The 27,812-nt window shown below is 41.2% G+C and overlaps 1 protein-coding gene and 1 long non-coding RNA gene across 12 annotated transcripts in view; one reads left to right on the top strand and one right to left on the bottom strand.

The window, feature by feature from the left end:
- Nucleotides 1–437: 437 nt before the first annotated feature.
- LOC148187715 (uncharacterized) overlaps nucleotides 438–27,812 on the top strand; it is a 28,924-nt gene continuing 1,549 nt past the window's right edge. Inside the window, exons 1-4 of the long non-coding RNA XR_015778357.1 lie at nucleotides 438–573; nucleotides 773–863; nucleotides 23,012–23,115; nucleotides 24,578–24,723. This is a non-coding gene — a long non-coding RNA (uncharacterized LOC148187715). The remainder of the gene's footprint in view (nucleotides 574–772; nucleotides 864–23,011; nucleotides 23,116–24,577; nucleotides 24,724–27,812) is intronic.
- Nucleotides 1,892–27,812, bottom strand: vit (vitrin). 11 transcript variants are annotated; one of them, XM_042502830.2, is made up of 24 exons: nucleotides 27,332–27,812; nucleotides 22,602–22,668; nucleotides 21,856–21,946; nucleotides 21,565–21,630; nucleotides 20,005–20,161; nucleotides 19,787–19,920; nucleotides 19,632–19,709; nucleotides 18,270–18,467; nucleotides 17,570–17,614; nucleotides 16,144–16,182; nucleotides 16,002–16,052; nucleotides 15,625–15,687; nucleotides 14,969–15,031; nucleotides 12,157–12,231; nucleotides 10,761–10,826; nucleotides 10,245–10,307; nucleotides 8,827–8,886; nucleotides 8,467–8,514; nucleotides 7,815–7,880; nucleotides 6,495–6,642; nucleotides 6,310–6,413; nucleotides 5,218–5,444; nucleotides 4,066–4,579; nucleotides 1,892–3,571 (listed from the first exon to the last, which is right to left on the bottom strand). In XM_042502830.2, the coding sequence occupies exons 3-24, from the start codon at nucleotides 21,887–21,889 to the stop codon at nucleotides 3,393–3,395; spliced, it is 2,478 nt and encodes an 825-aa protein (XP_042358764.2). In that variant the 5' UTR covers nucleotides 21,890–21,946; nucleotides 22,602–22,668; nucleotides 27,332–27,812; the 3' UTR covers nucleotides 1,892–3,392. The 11 variants fall into 11 exon arrangements, with proteins under 11 accessions (XP_042358764.2, XP_087942228.1, XP_087942227.1 ...); XM_088086102.1 differs by lacking the exon at nucleotides 10,245–10,307; XM_088086101.1 differs by lacking the exon at nucleotides 14,969–15,031.

Raw genomic sequence — 27,812 nt, 5'->3', positions numbered from 1 at the left:
TGACAATGCACTCGTTAATTGAAGGGCGCAGATGGACACTGCTCCCATCACAATCTTCACCACTAGCAAAACATAGGAAATCAAATGCAGGGGACTGCACCATGGATGAATTATATATTATTATATAGTGTATGGTAGTGCACATTTCAATTTGAATAGAAAGATCTGCAAAATAGCGATACATGAGGTAGGGGTCGTCAGAAAAGTTCAGACGATTCTAAAGGCCCATGTTTGACGGGGGCACTCAAAATATATAAACCTTAAGAATAAAAACTCAACAGAAAATTAATAGGAGATTTTACTTTCATGCGGCAGAGTAATTTTTTTTTTTATCCCTTCTTGTTTTTGACAACAACAAAAAAAGGAGAGCCTCTGTATTGCCTGCTCCCCCCTTAATTTTCGTGAAATGGTTCGGTCCTGCCCGTACACCTGGCGCACACGGAAGTTGTGAAACAGCGGAGTGAAGAGTATCAAAGGAGCTGATGCTTCTGTGTCAGCCTCCAAAAGAAAAGTCTGGGTACCGAAAACAAGACATGAGAGAGAAAAGAAAGAGCCAATGCTTCACAAAGAAAGGTGCGTCACCGTGAGTGGTAGAAAATAGCCGGTTTAGTCCAACGTGAAATAGGCAGCGTTTGCTCCCCTAAACACGAGCTAATATCTGCGCACAAAACTCTGTTTACATTTTACTTCTATTTTAACCGTTATTTAATCATTATAGCCAAACAGTTAGCAAATAATTCGCTCTAAATCGGCTGTCCCTGTCTGGTATCAGCCCAAATACAGATGCAGCTTCATCCTCAGCAGCACCTGTCTCTCCCCAAACACCCGCACCAAAGGACCGGCCCGGCTCCACACTGAAGCAGGTGAGCAGCACTCCGTCAAATCACGTGTTAGCTGATAGTCACTTCAGTCTTTGGTTATGATGTCATTTCCAGTGGTGGAAGAGGTTGTCAGAATTTTTACTTAAGTTGAAGTAGAAATACCACAGTCTAAAAAATACTCCTTTACAAGAAAAAGTCCTGGATTCAAAGGTTCATAGGTGTTATCATCAAAATGTGTCAAAGTATCAAAAGTAAAAAAAAGTACTCATTTTGAAGAATGGTTCACCTCAAAGTATCATTACCTTAGCAAATATTGTTTTCTACGGTCATAACATGAGCCCCTTAGGTTATAAAAAAATAACCTGATTCTTTTTGCATGTTTATGTTGTAATTTGTCAATGTGGAGCCAGTTTAAGATACTTACATATGAAATGCTTTTATTTAGTAAGCATAAGTGTCATATATATAGTGGTGTAAAAAGTGCAGTGCTCTAATGGTAGAGTTATAAGGCTTTGAATGGGTTGATTGGGTTCTGGAGGTCTGTTTATAGTATTTGTGCAGGATTCACGGGGCATATGGCGGTGGGGTCCAATGTGGTATCTTTTCATGGGTCCCAAAACCCCCCTACAGCCCCCCTGGCTGTGGCCGTAACAGTTATTAATTGTCAAATTTTCCATTTATTTTTTTCAGTGAATGAATTCATTTCAGGGTAATCTGATCCAACCCTGCTGAATTAGATATGAGCAGTTTCTGCTTGTAGTGCACATATGGACGGACACCAAATTGTATACTTTGATACTGACGAAAACATAAAATTGTGATGATTCTCTGTCAAATTCTGGATTTATAAGGAGTGCCTTCACGGGGCATATGGCGGTGGGGTCCGTATGATTTCTAAGTGAATTTCTGGACAATTATTTGAAATGGACATATGTGATAATGATATCTATGGAAAGTGGAATTAATTTTGAATCTATGTGAATCTTGTCTGTGTTCAGATTTGATTCATTTAAAAGGCACAAAAGGGGTGTGATTCTGACCCAAACAAAAATGAATGAGAAAACTGTCACTTTTAAGTTCTCTTCATTTTTCTTTATTTTATTACAAATTGCAAAAAAAAAAAATATTGATCAATTATGAACATTATTATTAGCGAAAGGCTTTTATTATGCATATGTACAAACAGGACATAACAGGAAGAAAATCATAAATACTCTTTTTAAACAAAACTGAGAAATGCCTGCAGTGTTAGAAGCAGCCACGCTGTTAGAAAACAAGAGTGATGAGATGAACGGCTTCAACGCCAGAGAAGCGCATTTGTGATCCGCCATCACTCTATACGAAGTTATACAAGCTCCTCTTTCCTCGCTTCTCGTCTTTGTTCATGTTGATTTCACGACTCATACCAACAGCGACATCAGCACCATAGTCTTTGAGAGGAACTTCAACAATGTCCCTACTATCAAATCTCTCCTATTAGGAAGATTAAAATGCACCAATTCTAAGAAAGTATATCCTCTTTACAGAGAATTGTATAAAAAGAACCATATTATTAAGTTTATGAAGTATGTTAAGCCATAAGAGGAAGTGCTAGGCATGCTTTAAATCTACATTTCTCAGCAAGCACCATAACCCAGTAAGGCAGCCTTATGTTTGCTAATCTTTTTGGTACCGCTTCCTAATGCTGCACCCTATGCAAAGGTTTGTAAGTTGTACACGAGGGCTTTAACTTTTGGGTTGCCAAAAATCCCTGTGGCTCCTTCAGCATTTCACTTTTAAAAGCTTGTCATTTGGAATATGTCTTTAGTAACCACCGAAAAGTTTCAGATACACGAATTTCGGTGCAGATGTTCTGCAGCTCTTTCCCGGAAGATCAGAGGCCGAGGTGGGATCAAGTCATTGTTTTGCAAGTCAGAGGTTATTCTCAAGTCTTGACACTTAAGTATTAAGACAAGATTGACTCAAGTCCCAAGTCCTTAATTTTGAGCTGAATTTACAGAAATTATGAATGATTTTTTAAAATGTGTATTTATATGTTCAAAAGAACTTTGATAAAACAAGTGTGACTGAACTTAATCAGAAAAAAATAGTGCTGACATGCAGTTTTATAACATATGGTACTATTAACCACAAAATTCTGATTTATGGCTTATAACTGATTTATAAAGAGTCAATTAACATAAATAAAACCCTCAGATACAACTTAAAAAACCATAGATAAAGGGTGACTTATTAGCACAGTAATTAAAAGCTTAGGAATACTTTTTTCTCATTATGGCACCAACAGTTGGCACCACAGCACACAAGATGTCGATACGTCACTGTGAATGCAAACCCTTTACCCTCAGCACCATCTGTATATTTGAGACCGAATTATTCACTTTAAGATTTGTTTTGTCCAAACCCTCAATCCTCACCTAAATTCAGATTCCTCCCTGATCAAACACGGGGCGCTGCAGCCAATCCAGCCCCACCATCTGGGCGACAGAGTGAGTAAATTTACAATCAGTTCTGTTGAGACAGCCCAGGATCACAGCGTCCCCTCTCAGTACCACCCCACCCGTCCAGTCCTCAGTTTCTGGGCTGGGAGTTGAACTCCTGGCAGATGTTGTGAATGATCTTGGGTACAAATTTGTAAAGGTTGTCGAACTCGTCCACGAAGAAGGAGTGCTCCTTGTCGGGGTCCGTGGCGATGTATTCCAGCTCGTCCTGGGCTGCCCAGGCGATGCCGATGGAGTAGGCGATCACACCTAGACCACAGGAAGGGACAGATTACACACACACATAGACCTCACGTGTGTTTGTCACATCAAACACACACTGCGTGACACCTCGCTGTGGACTGACACACACCAGGAAACGACTTTTTGTGTAAGTATATAATTGATTCCGGGTCAAAGCTTTTCCTTCAGAGTTGTTAACAAGCTAAAAAGTCTAGTTTTAGATGAGGTGAGTGTGTGTTTCTTGTATTATTCAGTGAATTTTCAAAATCTTCTGCAAATGCAAGTAAATAATCACTGCTTGACTTGACCTAAACTGCTAAAAATCTCCAAAATTTTCTAATCTCTAATCTTCTAACCTCTAATCTCGGCGATGGACAGCCATTGCAGGAGTTTTTAAGGAGCTAAAATGTTTACTTTGATATAAGAGGAATATGCATTTTGTAATAAGGTTTGAAAGTGTTTTAAAAATGCAAGGAAATAATCATAATCAGCTGGAAATCTCTTAAATCTTGACCTCTAACCTTGGCGGTGGACAGCCAGCGCAGGTGCCCTGACGTCATCATAGGAGCGCCCGTCTGTAATGACAATCATGATCTTGCGTTTGTTGGGTTTGGACTTGCTGAAGAGCTGCTCTGCGGCGTAGGTGATGGCAGCTCCGGTGCTGGTCCCTCCGCTCCAGTAGTTGATGCGTTTGATGGCGTTCAGCAGCTCGGCCTTGTTGTTGTACTGACCGAAGCCAAACTCCAGCCTCTGCTCGTAGGTGTACTGCACAGCTCCGACCCGCGTGTCAGTGTCAGAGATCTCAAACTCCCGTGTGATGTTGGCCACAAACTGCAGCACTGTGCGGAAGTTGCCGGTTCCCACGCTGCTGGAGCCGTCGATGACGAAGGCGATGTCGTTGGCGTTGAGGCAGGTCTTGCTGCACACCAGGCGGTCGGTGTCACACACTCTCTTCACCAGGGGCTGTACGGCTTTCCGCAGAGCAAACCAGCTGGCAACGGGCAGGGAGAAGAAGCCGTTTGTCCGACACACAGCCTGTAGGATGAAGGACACACTTTTATTCAAAATGGCATGTGATAAAACAGGCGTCCTCAGCGTTTTTCAGGCCAAGGACCCCTTAGCTAAAAAAGACCGTCTTCTACATTGCGTAAAATTAGCCAGGTATATACACACCTTTTCATGGCGCATACAATACTGTGCTAAAAAATAATAATTATTGGCAGATTCTTAGTTTTATACATCATGTTCTGATGTTAAACATAAATTTGGAAGGCACACTGATTTAGCGTAGGTTAACTACGTCAAATGATTGCAGAGTATTCATGGGTAACTGTTTGCCTGTCATCAGTGCTGTGTACTACAAACAATTAGCAGTTTATCTTTGCTAATGATATTTTGGACTTATATCAATGTATATCTTAATTTTTGAAGCAAAATAAAAAAGAACTGTCAAAAAATTATCAAACAATAACTGTGGATCTACAAGGGGTAATGATATAATTTGATGATTTAATAATTTGTTGTTAATCTTTGACCCCAGTCAATCAATAAATTAATATATTTGCTGTTTTCTGTGGAGGCGAAAGATAAACAAAGTTCTCACCATGAATTCAAGGTATCTTGGAAAGACTAACTGTTATACAAATGGTCATTTTCTGGGTGAAGTACTCCACCTTGTCAACAAAGTTGGTCTCAACCAGGTTTTGTTTCTCGTTGTCATCGGGGCCCTCAATGGTGACGAAGAATATGTTGATGCCGGACTCCCGTGCAAGCCGAGACGCCTCCTCCACCTTGTCCGTGGGCCAGCCGTCCACCAGCACCACGGCCACGTTCGGAGCTCCACCTCGGTTTCCGTTTGCATCACTGAAGTAGTGCTTGTTGATGTAGGAGAGGGCTTTTCCTGTCAGTGCACCAGGGGGCAGCAGGGAGACGGTTAAAATGATCCAACATTTGCTTTCTATACAAGTCTGTGGTTGAAATGCAGGAATGCATTCGGGAGAAAACATGCAGAGAGAGTAGAACCAATCTGTTGTTCACAAAATTGTTTCTCAGCAAATAAAAATACACATAGAAAATTAAATAAGAGGACAACTGGAAAACTAGACTTTTGAAAATGCTCATTATGTACATACAATAGGCATTTTTTTGGGAGATGTATGTATTTCCGAACCAATTAGCACAGAACTATTAAAAAAAACTACTGTATGCCTCATAAACTTAACATAGTAGCCTGCGTACAAATATACATCCGAGAACTGTATAATCATCACAAAAATAGTGATATCCCATCATGCAGTCTGTCATATTCTAGGTGGTGGTCTGAACAATGGCCGACGGCTTAGTTGCGGATTATGGAAGCTTTTACAACCACTCTCACTGTCGTATGATTAGAGAGCACTGCTGGGCAAACACAAACAACACTAGTTCTACGTGAATGCAAAATTTAGCAAGTCATAAAGACTCATGTGGCAGTGCATGCATCATGCTGACGCACAAGCCAAAGCAGAAAAACAGCACCCGCACTCTGACAGCTGACCCCCATGGGCTGGTAAAACCAACTGCTTTTTGGTCGGAGCGGAGGAAAAACACGGCTTTCAGAAGCAGGACTATAATTTAGCAAACAGTGTCTCGCAGCAAATTTAGACTTAATTCTATCCTTGCATGTGAGAATGTGCCTGGATAGTAAACCATGCGATAATTGCATCCCTTTCACTTTCACACTTTTGTTCGGAGGCATTTACTGTAGCTGGCAGCGGGTCACTCACCTACATTGGAGAGGCCTCCCTTCTGTGAAATCTTATCTATGGCTGACTTCACCTCCCTGGAGCTGGTGTAAGACTTGAGACTGATCTCTGTCACCGGATCATCCCTTTAGAAAAAACAAGCAACTTTATTATCTTTTATTATCTAAAAATGGTACGTGGTTAGACAACAGGAACAGTGAGGGTACCCGTATTGGATGAGGCCCATCATGGGTCCAGCCACACCCACGTTGATGACCTGAGCCACCTCAGACAGGAAGTCTTTCTGGATCTTAAAGCGCCTCTTCCCGATGCTCCAGCTCCCATCCATCAGGAAGGCCAGGTCCACCTTACAATCTGAACACACCACGGGGGTTAGGGCAGATTCAATCATGTGTTTGGTCGTACATTTGTAGCTTTTTAAATTTGTGGCATTTAAAAAATTTAATTTTGGCATCGTGCAGCAGTATTAGCAAAAAGGTCAGTGTAGCAAACATTAAGTGCACCCTGTTAAGTTTTTATTTATTTATTTTTGCCGTTGGTAGTGGTTTAGAGTAATGTTTTCAGTGATTCAGCCAAGGATTTTTTTCCAGCAGTGGTGCTGTAGTTTGTGAGTTTTATTTTGGACTACCTGAAGATATTTAGCACTTCTACTGACACCAGAAGGGCTTCAGACTCATATTTGTCGCAGTCATAGATCTTTAATTATGTGTAAAATAAAATGGGTCTCATATCCCACATGGTGTTAGAATACTTTCTGCACGTGGGGGCATATGTAACATTTTACAGGTAGTGTTTTAGTCGTTATTGTGACACTAACACTGCTTGTAAAAACGATGAATAAAGTTGGGTGATGTTGTATTGTTTTTTTCCCGATACTATTGCAAAAATGATGCTTTTAAAATTATGCCGTTGCCTAAATGGTGCCTGAGCCAATACTTTTTTCAAAATAAATCGCAAAACGGTAGTCTACGATGTGATAGAATGGCTTTCGGTTTTTATTGCAAAGGCAAACTTGGACCTTAAATTAAATATATATTACCTCTCTACAATCTAATGTACACTTGGATATGTAAATAGGTGCAAAACACTACTAACAATTTCACATAACAAATTTGCACAATCAATTGAACCTAACCCAACATCAATAATTTAATACCAAATAGCAGTTAGAGTAATAATAAAAACAAATTTGAGTGGGGATCAGTAATGATCTCCTTAATTCAGGAGACACTCAGCGGACAAACATCTCTCTATTATCTGTTTAGAAGCAGCTTAGTTTGTCACAACAATGAGAGTAGCTTGTCCACCTTAAAAGTCCACATGTGTTTTGTGGAGAATCAACAAATGTAAACATTACTGTTTGTCATCCAAAGTAAATCTATAGGGTACCTTTAATGGGACACTGAAATGATTGTTCTGTACCAAATCTTACCTGGACTGGTAAAATCTGATTCACAATTTGAAAGACGCAATGATCAGGCATACATTTTGAACATAGTGGTTTTAATGAAGTGTGAGGAACATACTTGGGTCTCCCTGTGACACAGCCTCAGGTGCTCTGGGAGCAGGTTCCTGCTCTCTCACATTGAAGCCTGAAAATCAAGAAACACAGGTTTTTAGAGATTCCTGCTATTCTGCTTTACACTTCAAACAGGACATTTCACTTGACATTATGTGTCCTTTAAAAATCATATGCATTTTCAGATTTATAGAAATCCCATCTCTTTAATCACACAGCATTTATATGGAATAGTGGAAAAGAAATCTAACTGATAGCCATTGCCTTTAAACATGTAAGGTAATTTAGTCATGTTGGAAATAGATCGTCCTAAATTTTCGACTTCCCGACTACAAAGGAATAGAAAAGGTTTACTTTTGCAGAATCGACTTGAAAGTTTGGCAAAAATGTCCATTTTCTGCAACTGTCCACTTTCCAGAGCTCGCAAACGTAAGCAAGTATTTGTTGTGGCAAAGATCACACCATACAGGAACTGATTTTATCCTGAAGCAACCATGCCATTTGACTTTGACTCACAATCCCTTCAATTACAGACTGAGAAGAAACCCACATGCTTTTCCTCGGATGGCCTCAGTTTGGTTTGTGTGTACCGTCCGTCAGAAATAAGGACATACTGGCAAAGCGAGGGGCAGAAAAAGGAGCAGTGCAAGTTATCTCACCTGATTCATAAAAGTTTGCGTCTGGTTTCCAGGCATCCACTGGCTCCACTGCATAGATGATAACGTACAAGCTCAGCATTAGCACATTTCTACCTCAAAGCAGCAAGTAACTAATTAACAAGACTCACCATGATAGCTAGCCAAAAAAAAGCTGATTTCTTTGTTGTGAAATGGAAAATATTCAATTGTATTTTGTAAGCTCATTATTAGAAAACTAACGCAGCAGCAGTTAGGAAGAATCCCACAACTAACTGAAAAGCAGAGCAACTGACAGAAAAAAAATAGGATTGCTTCATAAATAATAAATGAGATGTCCATGCTTTCATATAGGTGTTTGCAGCCATGGCAACCACCGCTCACCTCTAGTATGGGTATCCAGTGGCACTTTACGGTTGACATCTGAGTCAGTGGAGCGAGGTGCTAAAAGTGAAGACATTATCAATGATGACAGACTGTGACACGTGAAACAAAGGCAAACACACCATGGCCGTACAGCCTGCTCGCATCGGCTCCATGTCTCATTTGGTTGGATGTGTGGTGGTGTTTTTGTGGTGCTTGCTGGAAATGGCTCAGCCATTCGGTTTTCCAAAACCGTGTCCCTTCTAGTTAGATTTGGAAGCTCGGCTGTGTCATCAAACAGACGGAAGCGTGGCCTGTAATCTGAAAGTGAGGGCTTTTTGCATGCCCTTTTGTGTTTTGTCAGTGGGCCATATTGTAAGTGGTTGTGTTAAGGCTGTGACTAAAAACAAATCAAATGCGCTGTCTTGTCGAAACACTTAAAGGAATAGTTAAACATTTTTGGAAAATATGATTATTCGCTTTCTTGCCGGGAGACAACTCAAAAATGACACAGAACATTTAATTTAAACACCAAATCAAACAAAGAATTCAATGTAGTCCTGTGTCTGAAAATAAAATGAGAACATGAGGTCATGTCTGAGAAGTTTTGTCACTAGCCTCTTTAACACTGCCTTTTCAAGGCGGAAATGTCCCACCTTTATGTCGCCTCGCTGTTTTGTCTAAAAGCTACAATCACGGAGTGCGGGGGCAGAGTGGTCTCGCCTTTTAAGCCGCCGTGGGAGGTAATAACGGCTCCGAAACAGTGTTTTGTATAAACAGGACAGCTGGCAGGATGAGACCATGGACATGATGGCTGTGACATTTTGACAATGTGAGTGCTACCCACTGCGAGAGATGTAAAAAGCAGCTAATAGCAGTTAGTGGCTAGTTAAAAAAAAAAAGGACAACGACTGTAAATGACCACCTACTGGGGACAAAATTAGGAACTTTTCGAATACTTCCGCTTTGTCAGTGCTTTCGGCATACAAGCATGATGCTAAAAGTCACCTCCTAGCATCCGCTGAGAATGCGCCCGGACAGAACTGGTGGCATTGTAATTATACACCGGCAGATTACACCATGTGTGTCCACGAAACGTGCCCAGGTAGCGTCACTTGAGAACACAGTCAGCCAGAACCGGGCAGAGGCAGATGCTGTTGTGTTAAATGTCACGCTTCTTTTGGTTCCATGATATCGGCATGCTGTTTAAAATCACACATTGGAGCTACATGATGCCGTCATTGGTTCTGTGTAAAAATTCGAAGGCGGCATAAAGAGGGGACATTGTAGTGGCATTATAGCGTGATCTCTGTGTAAAAAGGGCTACTGAGAGAAAACAAGTTTCACATCTACAAAATCATAGTCCGTACACATGACAATTTAAAACCTGCACCCCAAGACTTGTTAGTTCCCAGTAAATGGAATAGAAAAGCACTTACGGTACGGTCCATAGTTATAAAACCAGCGCTCATATTCAGAGATATCAGGCCTGTGATCCCGAGCTAGAGGAGGATGTTTTGAAACCCGTTAGTATTCCCACAATGAACTTAAGACGGAAAAGCACATATTTCCATGGTTGTGATTGGTCACATATTCTTCCCAACCAATCCCAGACCAGTGAAAACAACGGCTTTGTGCAGAATTATCTCTCACAGTGTCTCTCTCTTTCTCACATGCACAAACAATAAACCTTCCCTATGCTCTTCTCCTCCGCACTTCACAGGAATCTCTCATATGGCAGGCAGATGGCATGTAAAGACAATGTCCTGAGAGACACATTGCATGTACTTACAGCTGGAGCCAATTCAACACATACATGGTCAGCAGATACCTCACTGTATCAGTCACAGCATGCTGTATTTGCACATGCAACATAAACGCAAACAAGGTGTAGTAACCAGTCCCAATGAAGGGGGGCAGCACATACCAAACTGTAATGTTAGACTATGACTTACCTGAAATATCAGGTGTGTCTGTCTCAGTCCACGTGTATCCTGAGTCTGGAGCTGCATAACTAATATCTGAATGTACAGCAGAGAACGTAAAGGCATCAGCAACTACAAGGGTTACATTTCGGCAATTGCCTTAAACCATCACCCTCTACTGCATTTAGTGCTAATTAGCAAATGTTAGCATAGTAAAATAAGATGGTGAACATAGTAAACATTATACATGTTAGTGTTATCTCTGGAAAAGATGGATGTATTGTAAGCAGAAGACTGAATACATCCACGTTGTGAAGGTGTTATTGCACTGATGTTAGCATTCAGCTCAAGTTAAGTCTCACTGAGATGCTAGCATGGCTGCAGATTTTTTTTTTTTTTTTGACAGACATTAAAGTAGATTTTAAATAAATGCTTCACCCACAATATGATCATTTGTATATCAATTACTTGTGTCATGTTGAATTCATAAAGCACACTTTTTTTTTCTCGCATGCCTCCACATTCAAGGAAGAAGCCAAAAACGGTGAAAATTCTTGATGAACTGAAGTAAGGGGGGGGGGGCGAGTCTAACAACAGTAAAACTATATCAAAACATTCATTTACACACTCTCTCACACAACTTGTGTAATATAAGTCTCATTTATCCAGTCAATGCTTCCCAAACACATGGACGTGTCTAACAGCATGAAGAGGAGCGTACATGGGCGAGTGTGTCTGAACGTCACTCAGTGGAATGCACGTGAAGAGTTCAAACACACGTGCTCGCCATGTGCGCTGCTTGTATGCAGAAGTGTGATAAATAATAAGGTTTTAGTGAGTATGCATGTGTTTGGGAACTTGTGAACATTTGACAAATTTGCTGATGTTTCTAAAATTCAAGGGCGTAGGTCCTTTGTTATAAAATTTTGGGTGTCAAACTCTTATTTTTTCACATTCTGGTGGTTTTTTATGTGCCAGTTTGTGCCTTTTTTTGCATCATCGGTCAAAATATCCTAAAAGTTTTCTACTGCTTTGATGTTTTTAATATGGGAGACAAATGCAAATGTCTAAATAAATGACCAGATATATGATAACTTGTCATATTCAGTAATTTGTTTACATCCAGAGATGTTTTTTTCCAAAACTGACTTCAAAAGTGTCTCTTCTCCATTTCCCTTTTATTGATCTCTATAGAGTAGACTGCAACATTGTTACTGACTATAAGTGAACTCTAGAAATCTCCTATAATCATAAGGTGATACACTTGTCTTTGAATTAATATATCAAAAGCTTGTGTATATCTTTAATATTGCATCCACAACCAGTTTTACTTTGGTCGGTTTGAACATTAAAGAAACCATTTACCTTTAAATCAAAAAAAGCTTATCAATTGTTAAAGAAGGATGTGCTATTTTTTATTTGGTACCTGTTGTGCGTCGAGCTCCGGGGAACCAATCAGGACGAGGAAATGAGGGAGGCGCCCAATCCCTTCTGGGAAAAGCTGTGCAGGGGAAGATTAGAAAGCTGTGTTCAGGACAAGCATCAAGGAGGAGCATACTTGTGACCTCCACTAAACCTGCTGCGTTACTAGTGGGGTATGCACAAGATGTTCAGCCTTGAGTCAGACACTAAACACACAGTAGTCCCTCAGACAGACAGTGACTGAGCGACTAAAGGTTGTTTTAGTGAAGATTGGCCGTAGGCTTTCTAGGGTAGAGAGAGACAGAGGAAGCCCAACGGAGAAAATGTGTTTCTCATTTCTCTATTCTTTACCTGCTCTTTTTCTTGGCGTCACAATTTGTTCACACAGACTCAAAGTTTTGACTTACAACATGACAAAAAATCAAGCAGTTAGTTTGGCCAGACTCTTGCATGGCGCGAGGTTAATTGAAATATGATTGAACGCCAAATGCCCAAACAGCTGAGCAAAACCACAACATTGCATCGCATCTGTCTAAACTGACTGCGCCATGACAACACACTTCAGTTAACCCCTCCCTGCGGTGGATGGTAGCTTACACAAACACACAGCCGGGCTCTGAGGTTCCCATCCAGTGGCAGCTAGTGAGCAGGGCCTTTGTTGACCAGGACGGGCTGGGAGAGCCCAGCCAGCGGCCCAGCGAAGCGTGGGAGTATTATTCTAAAGTTGGTGTCAAACGAGGGACAGTGTAGATAGTAGGACGCAGAGATTAGCTTAATCTGCTGCTGGTCAAAGGCCCAGTGCTATACGGCAGACAGGAGTGTTGTTTTTTCTGATGAAACAGGTGCTTTAAAAGGATTGAGTTTAACTCTCCTGATCATAGCCACTTCAGTTGTCACTGCGGTCAAAAGGTCACAGCAGGATCAGAGATACTGAGTCTTATTTTTTGGTTGTAGCTTAGTCTGCTATACACACTGTAAAATCTGACAAGTTGATTTTACTTCAACAAATGTAGAAAACCAATTGCCTTGAAAAACTAAATATAACTATTAGTCTTAATTTATGTTTACTTTACATACAATTGCTAAGTTTGCTCAAAATGTAGTTATATATACTTGATTTTGTGAAGTTGATGCAACTAAAAATGACAAGTTCATTTAAATCAGCTTTATTAACTTAGGTAAACTAAGTTTACTGAGCTATATATTCTGCTGCTTGCAAACTAGTCAATCATATTTGTATGTTCGTTGACATGTTAAGAAAACAGAACTTGCAGATCTCCTAAGTTCATCATTGGCAAAATCTTCTTTGTCATGGTCAAGTTAAGTCAGACTAACTTAGTTTACTGGAGTTGCTAAAATGTAGAAAGAACAAGATAATTCCACTGGTCATTTTTAAGTTGCAACACCTTCACAAAATTAAGTAAATACAGCTAAATCTTGAGGTAACTTATCAAGTAGATACAAAGTAAATTAAGATATAGTTATATGTACTTTCCATTTTAAAGGCAATCAGTTTCTAAGATTATTTTAAGTGAGGTCAACTTGTCAGATTTTGCAGTGTAGTATTTCTGCAGAAACACTGGTAATATGCAATTTCTCTGAAAGTCATAAAATATATTTGGTTGCATTTTAACACCAACAACCAGAATCCTGGCACTTTTTGAGGTTTTTCGTGAATCTTTGTTGTTGTCTAGTGGGCATATCTCATTACAAATGCAAGGCTAAACTGGGTCGTAACGTTTCCAGAAAGCTGAGCAATAAATTCAAACATCTGGCAGCTGGGTGGCAAAGTGCGAAAACCCTTCAACTCATAAACTCCAAAGTCGTCAAGCATCCACCCTGCTGGAGTGTCCTTGAGAAAGACACTGAATCCCTGCTGGCTCCAGGGGCGCTGCTGTGTAGCTGATCCTGACCTCTGTCCTCTGACCTTAAGCTTAAAGAATTTCCCTAAGGGGATCAATAAAGTATCACTTTATTATCTGAATAGCTGCTTGCTACAGTGATCAGACACATGCTCAGCGCAAACAGGTCAGTCAGATAAATGATGTACTAGCTTGAAACAGCTCAGGCTGCATTTTAGAAATCATTTCATACAATCCGGCATCATCTAAATGGATATAGCTTGTCTAATTTTAGGGATCTTTGGTTTTGCATTCCACAGAAGCTAAAAGAGAAGCACATTCTTCAGCGAGCCAAACCTAGCCTGGTTTGAACGGCGAGAGCTTTCTATTCTTGACAGGCTGGAGAGTGGACCCAGATCCTGCAGCAGCGCTGTGGATTGGGTCATGCGTCTCTCTCTGGGAGCAGCACCAGGCCACTTGGTACTGCTGCTTTCATCCGTCTCTCCCTCTCTGCAGGCATTTACAAGGTAGGCGAAGAGGCCAAACCAGATGGGATCTGTCATAAGATGTTATTACAGTACTGACAGAGCACGTTTCTCATCGAGGTCTTATCTAAAAGAGCAAGTTCTCTGCTGTCTCAGTACTGGAGATATGGCACAAGATGAATTCATGACGATGATATCACATCGTCGCTCATCTCTGAGCCGTATCGACATACTCACTTGCTCCTTTTTTTCATGTTGAGTTCAGGAAAAGTATGTATTTCTCCTGGACGTTTATAGAGGACTGGCCATGCGTTGAACCACAGCATCCCACAGAGGGTAAACATTAGCGCCGCTTTATGAAACATCTCACCAGGGCTTTATTGCCCCACTTGTTCCGCTGTTTGATCAGACCTGTCTACTTCCTCTACGTCAGTGAATGTGTCTACTAGTGCAGTTTGAGGACTCCCACTCAGAGTCTGGAGATACTTACCGGGGTTTGACTGGCTCATGGTTGGAGTCCGCTCGGGTGGAGCCGGCTGAACCCTGTTAAAAGCTGTTTGTAGCAATGAGAAACAGGCAGATAGAATAAGAGTGGAAAAGGAGTGAGAAGGGGGGCAGAAGAGAGCTTCAGTTCGTGTGCTTCATCCACAAATGCAGCCCAGCTGTTTTGCTTTGGGTGAAGTTGAAGGCATTTTCTCCGCAGCATGATATCAAAAACAAAAGGATATATGCTGGGTGTGTTTACAGGAGTTAGCCCATAGCTTCATTTGCCTCTTTTCATCTCGGAAAATGAAAATAAGAGGATGTGCCTGGTGACAGGGAACAGCGGTTATCGTGAAAGGAATGTTAGCTGAGATGGCTGATGGAGTGGATTAGTGGTGACCCAGGGGTGAAGATCACAGGGGCTTATGGGTTTAGAGACGAGGGTCGGACTTACAGCGGTCTACGTGTCCAGGATTCTTGTTCCAACAAAGACATCTGTCCCCCCTGCTACCCTTGACCTGCATACCCTGTCAGTCCCACCATGTCTACCTGTTACTCTGTGTGTGTGTGTGTGTGTGTGTGTGTGTGTGTGTGTGTGTGTGTGTGTGTGTGTGTGTGTGTGTGTGTGTGTGTGTGTGTGTGTGTGTTAATGAAGAGGCTGACCTGGGCCGACTGGAGAGGATGGCTGTCTCCTGATAGCCGATCCTGCCTCTGGTCTGCGCAGACCTGGGACCAAGATTGGGAAACAAACGTATTACGAGACAACATGAAATAACATTTTAGGCTAAAAGACAAATTGGGCTACAAATTGACCTTGACAGACAACAGAACAGAAGTTTTCTTCTCCAGAACAATCTGGTCCGGCCCTATGTTAGAAAACTCGTAAAAGTCTTTTAAAGCAGCTGCGCACATACAGAACGGCAATGGCATGCAGAGTTATATCAGTACAGAAAAAAGATGGAGCAAAGAGCAAATGTTGAGACAATCTCTGGTTAAGTAGAATGAACAAGACACATCTGGAAGATTAAAGTTTTGTTTACCTGCGCTGGCACGTTGTGGGTATCTATTCGGATAGCCACTTCCTCTGAATACTTTGAAGAAATGCCACGGTTTAGTCAAATTGTAATATATGGTGTAAACGTCACTGCAAGACCTGCAGAATCAGTGAGATTATTGACGTACCTTGGCTGGGACTCTTTCCTTGACCATTCTGTGACTGTCCTATACCAGTGTTGAGAATAACAGAGTGTGGGCAAATTTAGACAACATTTTTATGGATGTAAATTAGATGCAAATGTAGTAAATTCAACATAGTTTGAGATTTAGTAAAAACCTACAGCCCAGGTCCACCACATGTAAATGTTACTACTCGATTGAATGGGTGTTATCAGTTATCAGCCTCATAGATATGTGTTAGAGGAGTTCTGCTGTGCCTACTAGTAGGTTCAGAAGGCTGTTACCAGCCCATTAAGTTACTTTTTTAAGTCATCAGGAGCATAGACTGCTATCTCTAGTGACTTAAGTAATTATGACGAGAACAAAGGGAAAATCAGCAGTTGCAGTATAAATAGCAACAAAGTTTGCATAAGAAAGAGGTTGGGGTGGAGTAATGGGTCAAACAAACATAGGACCCATGAAACCCCTGTTAGTGCCTGGTATAAAACCAAAAGTCAATGTTGGCTTATTTTAAGTGAGCCACATAAGTTTGTCACATAAAAGGTCCAGTTTGTAGGATTTAAGGGGAAAGGTTGGCAGGAATGCAATATGATATAATTGTGTTTTCTTTAGTAATCACCTGAAAATAAGAATTGTGTTTTCTTCACCTTACAATGAGCTGTTCCTATATCAATGTAAGGATGTTGCAAGGCCATGTTTGTACAGTAGACCAGAACGGACAAACCGAGCCAAACAGCACTGGAAAATAACAGATTTTAATGTCAAACTGCTTCTTTCAGTGTTCTTACTAGTTTTTATCACCTGGTCCATTTGTTTTGGGGAGGAGGAGACCTCTGTGACTAATTCAGCTCCCAATAAACACCTCCTGAACAATGAAAACTGAAGAAATTCAAACCAGAAGTTCATACTTGGCACTTGTCAGTATTCAATAGGTTGCAATCTGCAAACCTCACCACTGTATGCCACTGAATCATGAACACTGCTCCTTTTAGTAATGTAACAAATGTACCTTTTTTTAAGCCAACCATGATTTTTCTTTTCCTAAATGTGACCACATTGGGATTTTTTAACCTAAACAGTTTTAATGGGCTGATAACAACCTTCATGCCAAGACCATACTGTTTTAAGTTTTTGGCTTAAAACAAGTGAACTGTTTCACTTAATAATTACAAGTTACAAACACAAGTTTTGCTGTTAACCAAGACAAACTTGATTTGAAAGCAGAACGACTGACACCTTTAATACAGAATGCATGATGAATCCTGGTTCACATGATTCCCATAGGACCACAATAATGCAGACACCCCATGCTTGATGTAAACACCTATCTGAGCACACATCCTGGAGTACAGCAAAACCTCTCATGCCACCAAATAAACAAAAAAGAAAAAGGAAAATCAGCATTGACCCCTGTTTGCTTTGCTTCACTTACTTGAACTTGCGGCTGCCACTGCAGCAAGGTATGGGTGACTGCTGCCTAGATAGAAGAAAGACAAATGGGGTGCCAATATGGAGAGGAGGGAGATAATGTTACAGAGAATGAAGGAGACAGAGAGACGGTGGGAAAGTTGTCTGGCACGGAGCCCATCTCATTTACACACATACCTTAAGATATTGCTGCATTGTCTACTCACTGTAGCAGCATTTCTGTCCAAAACAGGGCAGATGACTTACAGTGATTGCCGTCTGATAATGTTTTCATTTCATAAGAGTGATGAAAGGTCTGGTGATCAAATATACAGTGCAGTCAGTCAAGCGACTAAGCAGCGCTGCAATAACTTCATCACAGACCCGCTGTAATTTGTCATAATTGCAGTTGTGACTTGTAATTACCAACTGCAATCATTCGTCTTCATCACTCAGGTTTCACACAAATGAAAGCTTGTTCGGGCAAATGGCATTTCTCATTACAAGCCACTAATGTTAGTTGTACGGCAGCTAAGCGGCACATTGGCTGCAGTGGATCTTCTGTGTGGATCGGTATTATTGGATCATTAACAGCATCCTGCATCCAAGTAAATACACAATCCTCCACATAACATACATGGATCCATTGATTTGGAGCAAAAGAATCAGCTTTTTGTACATGTATGTATGCAAAAATTATGAATGTTGTAGTGTGTTTATATCACCTGCATCCCTGACTTTATGGACAGCAGCTCGAGGCTTGGGGGTAGTGGGTGGTGGTGGTGGAGGTGTAGTGGTGGTTGTGGTGGCGGGAGCCAGTGTGGTGGTGGTGGTGGGTTCAGGAGTTATAGTTGTGGTAGGTTCAGGTGCTCCCGTTGTAGGCAGCACTGTGGTAACCGCAGGCAATTTGGCCTCCTTTTGACCTGAAAGGAGACAACAGATTAAGGCGGTCGCGTACAAGACGGATGGACGGGGAGGAAAAGCGTCTACAGTAACCCCTGTTGTAATGCATTCTTGACATTCTTCACCAGACAGCAGCACAACGACCCCTCATTCAACCTGAGCGAAGTTCAACATGCCAGACTCAAGTGCAGGGGTGTCTGAGTTGTAACCTTTTGTCCCAAGAATGAATTGATCTGGTGATATGTAGGCCAAAAGATGTCTATTTTGTTAAAACTGGGTTAAAACTGGTTGGAGTGTGATTTTTTTGTGTTATATCTACATTTAACCAATGTCCTCTTAACCTTTGTTTCAATAACTATATTTTAATGGGAAAATGATGCATAATTCCGTAGTGCTTCAATAGCATAAAGAATTCCTGAAATTCAGTAATGGCTTTTGGTTTTAGAGTGTCACCCCAAGATTTTACGTCAACCCATCTTGCTATAAACATTTTCTGGGGGTGGCAAAAAGTACTAACTATCTTTTAAAATATAGTGAATTCAAATGCATTTGAATCTGCCATTTTATGTAGCCTAGACATCTTAAAAACAAGGAATGCACGATAATATTGGCACATCATCAGTATCGGCAGTTAACCGCTTTCAATTGAAATATCGGCATAGGTCCAAAATGAACATTTTTGCAGATATGATAGGCCAATAAAATGACACTTTGATTATGCGACTTTGCCCTGGTTTTAGGCATTGTCAAGATTGTTGTAGTGACATATCATCCAAGCCTGATAAAGTGGGATATATTTTATAGTTTTGTTTAAAATTTGCTACAGATAAAGAATAAAAATAACACCAGTAACATATAAGAATAAATATGGCATGTTTTACATGTAACCTAGGTTCAAGAAGTTTTTTGTTAAGCCCAGTATATGTATATATTTTGAAAAGTATGTTATATCACGTCTGCATCTGCCACTAGTGCGCCATTACGATAAGAGCAGGTGTAATATGTCAATTCCACGACAGGATAGACTTGATGTTCTCTGCAGTTAGTTGGAAAATATATGTGCCTATATCGGTATCTGCATTGGTAGTCGGCCAAAATTATTTAGAAAATATTGCACAATGCACAAAAAATCATATTAACATGTAAGATACATGGTGTGAGTGTAAAAATAAATCTCTTCTCACTTGTTTTCACGTAGGTTGGTCTTGAGGGGACGTAGTCCAGAGTCGATGGGTAGATCACTCCTTTCTTGGGCTTCCCCACTGGAACATAACAGAGTCAGCAGTTGGTTAGAGGACAAAAGAACTGTGTTTAACATTGTTTACTTCATCATCAATACCTGAGACAACGAACGACTCCCTCCATTTAGGTAGAGACAGAGAGCGCACTCCATTGGAATTGCTGCCTTTGTAAATGTTCTGCCCGGCCATTTTCCTCACTATCACCTTTCCTCCTGCATTGGTGATGACCCCACTGTGAACACAAAATTTGTTATGAGATATGACGACGGATACAAAGACATGAGCTTTATTTCAAATCCATCACTCCGCTGTTAACCTGTGGATGGCTGCGTTGCAGATGCTGGAGATTGAGGCAAACACGCCCGTCCCGTAGACTTGCTGCTTTGTCTCCTTACAGTGTGCAGGACATTTGGCTATGAACTCTGGGAGATTGATCTTCCCAGCTCTGACATCACACTCTATGGCTGGAACAACTGTGGGAAGACAGGTCGGCATCAATGAATGCTGTTCCCCAGCTTCTCAAATATCAGCACTTATTGCTTGTCTTTGTGTTATGGGTTAGTTAACTGAATATTTTTAAAAGGTCCGATGTATAGGATTTTGGGGGTATATATTAGCTGAAATGGTATATAATATTCACAACTGTGCCTTCATTAGGTTGTAATCACCTGAAACTAAGAGTTGTTGTGTTTTCTTTACCTCAGAATGAGCTGTTTATATCTACATATTAAGTGGGTCCTCTTTGTTGGAGTCTGCCATGTGTCTACAATAGCCCAGAATGGACAATACAAACACTGGTTCTAGATAGGACCATTTGTTTTCTCGTGTCAGCCACCATAGTTCTTTGACACACTTGGCACACAGGAGAAGTTTCAGTTGATTGCAATCTGCAACCTCACCACTAAATGTCGCTAAATCCCACACGCCCTTTTAGTTTTGGGTGAGAAAGCAATTTAATGACATCACTTAGGGGATCATTATGGTCATTCAATGGCAGTTTATGAACCAGATGTTTGATTGATCAAGAAAATAATGGGCACAACCATTGTTAATGACAATAATTGTTAGTAGAATGCCAAAATACTTCATGCATCAAGTTAATTCTACCTGAGATTTTTCCAGAAAGTATATTTTCTACATCATAAGATCTTTTTCTTATGTTCATGTCCAGCCTATGAATGAATAGTGAAAGCTTTTACACGATTTAAGTGGGTTAGAAAGTCAACATTTTTAAGTTCATTAAAGTAGCAGTGTGTACATTTAAGAGGGATTGAGTGGCATCTTTTGGCGAGGATTGCACATTACAAACAGCTGAAAATTCTCCTGATTATAATTCCATCAGTGTTCATTGTTCAGGGGATTTTTACTGGAAGTTGAATTAACTGCAGAGGTCTCCCCCTTTCTTAAACAAACAAGCCAGGTGATTTAAACTGGTAAAAACACAAAATAAAGACGTTTCACAATAAAAAAAAAAAACTGTGTTTTTCTGTCGCTGTTTGTCACTGAGGGGCTGCTAATTATGTTGGCCGTTGGCTGGCGTGAAAACGCCATAACAGGTATGTTCCCATCTGAAGCCCATGTTGGTTTATTCAGTCTGGGCTTCTGTAGAAACATGGGGGCGCCACATGGTGGAATCAGTGGATGAGAACCTGCTTCCTTTGTAGATGTAAACAGCTCAGTCTAAGTTAAGGAAAACACAACAGTTGTTATTTTCAGGTGATTATACACTAAAGAAAGCATACTCATTATATTTCATTCCATTTCTGCCAATCTATCCCCCTTAATCCTACACAACGGACCTTTAAATGAGACTGCAGTGGATACAATAACATCGGCACTGATGGAGATTACAGGCTTGCTTGTTGATGATGTCTACCTTGTTTTGGTTTCTTGTTCTTTGCTCCGTTAGGCTTGGCCCGGCAAGCACAGGACAGGAGGAGCGCTGCGGGTGAGGCAGAGGGAGTTACACATAATAGCAGACAAAGTAACATAATCATCAGTGTGTTTACTGTACACACAAAACCTCTATGACAGAGGATGATGCTGCTGTTTGATGGTGTGAACGTACAGAAAACAGAGTCAGAGGGAGTATTTTGGAAATATAAAGGAGGAGGATGATGTATTTAAAACCAGCATACTCCTGCGGAGTGACAGACGGGTTGCTCACCGAGGCAGATGGCAGTGAGTGATGCTCTGATCATGATGAGTGGTGCGCTGGTTCAGCAGGTCAGCCAGATGTCCTTGTCTAACCTCCCAACCTAAGAGAGAAGAGAAGAAGCAGAATATCACTGTCATACTCTGTGACTCATTTCCTGCTTCCTGCATACACACTAGAACTAACATTGGACACTTTCTCAACATTTCTGAGTGGTGTACATCTGGAAACAAAACAGAGTAAACTTATGCCACTGGTATACACTTTCCAGAGATTTTTGAATGAATAGCAGACCAAGGACTACAGAGAGCTGAATGACTCATCACACCAAATGTGGCCAATTAAACACTTTGAAGACATTTATTGTAACGCACATTTTCATAACGACAACATCAGTCTGATCAAACATGGATTGTGTTTCTGTGAAGCACAATGTTTCTTGCTCCAGTTATTTTGGTCACAAAAGGCTGAAATATTTGCCGATCAGAAGCTCTGCAGCAAACATCTGGGCTGAGACAGAACAGCATGTAGGAGCCCTCCCTCTATCTATGGAGTCAGACTCAATTAGAGAGAGCACACAGACGCAATTTAATGTGTAAGGAATGGGGAACTGTGTTCGCTCATATGTCTCCTTTGTTTGACACCAACAACCACATCAAGCTGAAATACAGTCTGTTTACAGTCGACAGAAAATTTCTTTGTGTCTGTCATTGCGATTCAGAAGATATACGCTCAAAGACATAAATCAAGTCTGTTACCTCAAACAGAAGCGGGTCACCGAGACGTCATTCCAGACACTGCAGGTCTCTTGTGGTAAAGATAGCGCTGCAACAGCAAAGACAGATGGCGAGAGAAAGTCTTTCACAGGCTGGAAGTTGAACTAAATATGAGACCCGTCCCGAGGCGGTAGGATGGAGCTCCTTATCGAGGATGTGATGACTGAGGCCTCCCTGTTAACAGAGGAATGCTGTACCTCCCACGAGGGCGGCGTCACGCCTGTCACTGCTGCCACACACCAGCAGGTTCAATCTGATCAAGTGGGAACATGTGATCATACAGCGACCTCAGAGGCTGGGTCAGGTGTGATGCAGTTCACACTGTGTGTGTTAGCAATATGAAGTATTGAAAACACAATGTAAAAGTATATATGTGTTTGTTCTGTGACCAGGAGATCACAGGTTGGATGCCAGGAGGATAAATCTGGGTGCCTCCTTGTGTCAATACAGCTACTGAAGTGCCTTGGAGCAAGACCTTTAACCTTCAACTGCTGCAGTGAGTAGGACAAAACTTACCTAGATGAGAAAAAGGTTTAAAAAAAGAAATAGCAATAAGTCATATTGTCATTATATCCTCAGTTATTGTAACTGCTGGAGGTCAGACTGAAACTATAACCATTTTCAGTCATCAAATAAAATAAGTCAATTATCAATAAAGCTCAAAGCTGGCAGTGATGGAAAATTCTCACAGTTTCTCCAAATTAAATTTTTCTGTCTGGCCCAAACACTTGATATGGTTTGACATTTTGGGAAATATGCTTATTTGTATTCTTGACATAGCTGTAAAGAGGCCTGGGTACAGCGTTGGAGGCAGTTACTTCCTATAAAGTTGAAGCCCGGCGGAAGTTACCTGTGCGGGCACAGTGTGCATGCTGTATGGGACCCATAATGCCAAAGATCTGGGTACCAGGGTATCTGTCATAGGAATGAGCAGGGCCCTGCCTCCATGCTGAAACCAGATTTTCTTGATACATCCATATACCACTCTTGCTAAATTTAATGCTAGCTTGCAACCAGTTAGCCTAATTTACCAATTTTGAAAGATCTGATCTGACAAAATCTGCCTACCAGCTCCTCTAAAGCTAACTCATTCATTTTACATTATTTATTTTAATTCATACAAGTGTAAAACAGCAAGTTGTGGTGTTAAGGGAGGTTATGTGCGATGCTGTCGCCTGGCGAGGTGCAGTTACTGACTGCAGTCTTCGAAGGTTACCTGGCAACCTTACAGTGACCCTTTGGAATTTCCTGTGTTTAGCCAAGAAATGGTCTGGCACATGAACCCCCATAAAACTGCAGCATGTTTTGTGTTGTTTCTGTTGTTGTTTATGTGGTTGGTTGGTTAGTTGGGGGGTTTTGTATGCTTAATTTTTTTGTACTGATTAAAAAAAGTGTTATAATAACCTTTGTATTTCATATCCTTTGGACAGAGCCAGGCCGTTTGCCCCTGTTTCTATGCTAAGCTAAGTTAAGTTGCTGGCTGTAGCTTGACGTTTACTATACAGATAGGCCTATGATATACATGTTTTATTCTCTGCCAGAAAATAAGTAGTAGGTGCATTTCCCAAAAATGTTGAGCAATTCCTTAAAAATGCAAGTGAATTGCCATCTGTCTCCTAAACAATAGCATCCTTTGCTAAATCTTCATCACATTGCTATTAGGTATCACAGTGCTGCCAGGCTGGTAAACATTAGTGTGTAAGCCTGTTGACTACAGTTATGACCAACAGCCATTGTTGCAGTTCTCTGTTACAGCTTCTATATAAAGTGTGCTTGTTGTGTACTGAAAGATTTCTGGTCTAATGATGGTATTATTAGAGTGAGCACACACCGCAAACATAACATATCTTGTTAAGGCAAACATTAATACAGCTGCAGTTGGCAGTGATAGGACTTCCCCTGATGCAGCTCTACATTTTTATCTGACATTCATGAGCACTGACATGATTTTTCCACAGTGTTGTGCTTTGACAGGCAGATGGATCACTGCTGCGCAGTCAGGACTACAATTTGTCCTCGCGGGGGAAGAAATCTGAGGCTGGGAACAAGCTGGGACAGATACGTTCAACTACAGTACAGGAGACAGACCTGCAGCGTATGAGAGGTGAGTCAGCGCGCTTCACTGCAAACTACAGAACTGATCTGTCATACACCTGCATGGAAAGCAAGACCGAGGAAACCAAGTTCCCCGATGTAGAGCTCCCTCTAATACTCAAAAAGAAGCCAATGATTGTTCCTCTGAAGAGTGCTTTGAGAGAAACATGACATCATTGTTGGAAAAAACAAAATGTGCAAAAAATGACAATAATTTCAGACCTCTTAATTTGTGTTCTCAGTTTGAGCCTCTAAATGCTGCCTCCTCCAGGCAGTGAAAGGTGGGGCAAATGATATCCTTTGACAAACACTGAAGGGAGTTTCCTGTACAGTAGATAATAGATCCTGAGGGCACTTGTAGAGACACAATCTCACGCACACACTCACTCTCACACACATTCAAGAAAAGGAAAAAATAAACAAACGGAAACTGAGATCTGAGATAACTTATCACATGCTCAGATAGCTTTGGGAAACACCACTGCATGTGAGGGCTTCCAGACCCACCACTTACCACCACCATAAATCACAAATGGGGAGGGTCAGGTGTTGTATATCTTGCATACACCTGTGTTAAACTATAGATAAGGCACGGGTCATATCTATAGCACAGCTTCAGTTGGCCTCTACAGCTCCAGTATGCTTTATTTTTAACCAAACTGAGCATCTCTGCATCTCATTTCTGCTGGGTGGGGACACAAATCAAACAAACATCACTGTGACAACGTTTGCAAAAATAAGCAATGCAATTTTTTTACAGCCACTGCGAAAGATGAAAGCTTCTATGCAGGGCCCCTCAGTCACTTTCAAACCCAGCAGCTCAGACAGGTCACATAGTTTGAGGACTTAAAGTGCAATACAATTCAGAGTAACATTCTCACTACAATGTGGATTACATGCACAACCTTAACTAAGATTACAAGACCAAGCAGTGCAAAGGTTATCGGTCTGCTGTTGCAGTGAAATTAACATTTTCAGCTCCTGCAGGCAAAATTCTAGCGATGCATAAGCAGCGGTGTACTGGAGGGTATATGCAGGTATATGGGATATAGCCATCTTTTTTTCTGTATGTCCACAGTTTACCTACCTATCAGCCAAAAAGCCAGTGGAATATATGAAATTATATACCCACTTTCTCCACAGTGACTACAATACACATCACTGTGCATAAACACCAAAAATCTGATAAAGCAGGATGAAAATCACACCTGGTAGTAGTGACACAGGTATACATTGTCTATAATGTAAACAGGATGTTCAGTGGCTGTTGGCCTGTTTCAAAGACCAGCACACAATAGGACCACACACACACACTTGTGACTAGTGCACCACAGGAGTGCTTGAAGGTAGCTGATGATAAGCACTGATAATGCACTGAAAATGTAATATTTTTCAACAGCAATGGTGAACTGAAGAGCCATGCAGCTTCATGCCAAAACACAAAGACTGTATTTTAATCTTCCTCCGTCTCCACCCGCATTCCTTGTCTGGGGTGGCCAGTGTAAATGCAATAAGAGAAAGCACCAAAGGGGACTGAGGCTTATTTGAGTATCATGACCTGCCTAGAACTCTGTTTCACAGTGTTCCTGAGTGATGGCTTGCCTGCTAGTGAGACAGTATTTACACACATCCAGTGCCAGGGAGTGTTAAATCCCACTCATTCAGGTGTCAAAAATGTACTGTAAGCATGTGGGATGTGCCAAGTGCTGTAGCAACAAGCCAACTAAAGAACCATAGGAGAGATCAGACACACGGGAAAGCCAACATGTCCCTACAAGGTCATTTCTGTTGCTTTTTGGGGCTGCAGCTGGGACAGTATTTGTTTATCAAGCACAGAACAGGCTGAATTACTTTGATTCTTGGCACCAGCTTGAGTGCAAGCCAGAGCCTGCAGCGTCCTGCTGGACATATTGTATAGAGACCACCTGTGCTTGATCAGGCTGCTTCAAAACCACAGAGGAAATGTCAGAAAGAACACACAAAGACATGTCAAACAAAATGTTCAGGAAATAAAAATAAAAGCTGAAGAATTTACCTCTTGGGTTCATATGCTGATTATTGCGCTGGCAAAATGAGTCATTTCAAAATAAAGGCTGGGGCAAGCCGGGTAGAAATTTAAACAAATAAAAGCTGGATCATTTCCCACAGATCGTTTAGAGGTTGAAGGCTACAGTATGAGTGATCATGACAAGCTGAGTTCATTTAGCTAAAAAGCTCCCTTTATTTAAGTGTAAGGGGGTGTTGACTAAAAAAAAAGAGCAAAATTAAGAAAAGTAAACAGAGAGCAAAACAAACAGAGTTTAAGCAGCGGTGCGCTTATTTGGGCAGCCTGTCAAATAAATCTCATCATCGCAGCTCAAATGAACCATACTATAAATTGCAAACGCCATAACACCGTTTAGTGTTGCTTAAAATTTATAGCAGACTTGATGATACAAAGTACAAACACTCGCTTTGACGCATCAATTACGCGCAATTACGCTTCATTTAAAAAAGTGGATAAATCATTCACGCCACGCAGCAGCAAAAAACGAAACCCCCCCAGTTCATATGTGAAGCTGAATTTCAGCTCTCTGTTCAAAATCCTCATCTTCGTAAAGCAATGAAGGTAAACTTACCTGATAAGGTAAAATAGTCCTCCAGGAGTTAAAAAAAAGACTAATTCCCTGCGCAGTTTTTCTCCGAGTCCTCACGTTTTCATTGAAAATAACGTTTTGGTCCAGCAGGCGTGTGTGCAAGCGCTGAGCTGTTCCACCTGGACTTTTACTCCTGCATGATCGGAGTGCTCATTAAAAGTGGAGAACGGGACGGGGCCAGAGTTTCCCCTCTTTGCCCGTCCCACTTCAGGCACCCAGCTCTTCACCCAGGCAGAAGATCAGGACCCCGGGGCCATCAGGAGAGGATGCAAAGACCTGACACTCTAAAGCACAACAGTGCAAGCATCCTTTTGATAGTTCGGTATGTTTTTGTAAGTAAAGGAGAAGCCAACACATACTGTACAGTCGGAGTTTTAGCATGCCCAATAAGGAATGCTTAATACTGGCACTTTGAGCTACATATTTTCTGTTATGTAAGAGAGGGAAACTGAGATTCTGGTTA

Source organism: Plectropomus leopardus, chromosome 13 (genome assembly GCF_026936395.1).
Source record: "Plectropomus leopardus strain MGB_pleo_1.0 chromosome 13, ASM2693639v1, whole genome shotgun sequence".
Classification (NCBI taxonomy): domain Eukaryota; kingdom Metazoa; phylum Chordata; class Actinopteri; order Perciformes; family Serranidae; genus Plectropomus; species Plectropomus leopardus.
The sequence above is the reverse complement of the archived record's forward strand: the minus strand, read 5'-3'. Positions and strand labels throughout refer to the sequence as shown.

What these genes read in the sequence shown, in the direction of transcription:
- vit (XM_042502830.2), bottom strand. Translation starts at nt 21,889, where the DNA reads ATGATCAGAGCATCACTCACTGCCATCTGCCTCG. An exon ending in AGTGGCAGCCGCAAGTTCAA is followed by an intron (nt 16,183 to 17,569) that starts GTAAGTGAAGCA and finishes ACACTGGTATAG; the next exon opens with GACAGTCACAGAATGGTCAA. An exon ending in CGCAAACTTTTATGAATCAG is followed by an intron (nt 7,881 to 8,466) that starts GTGAGATAACTT and finishes CTTGATTTTCAG; the next exon opens with GCTTCAATGTGAGAGAGCAG.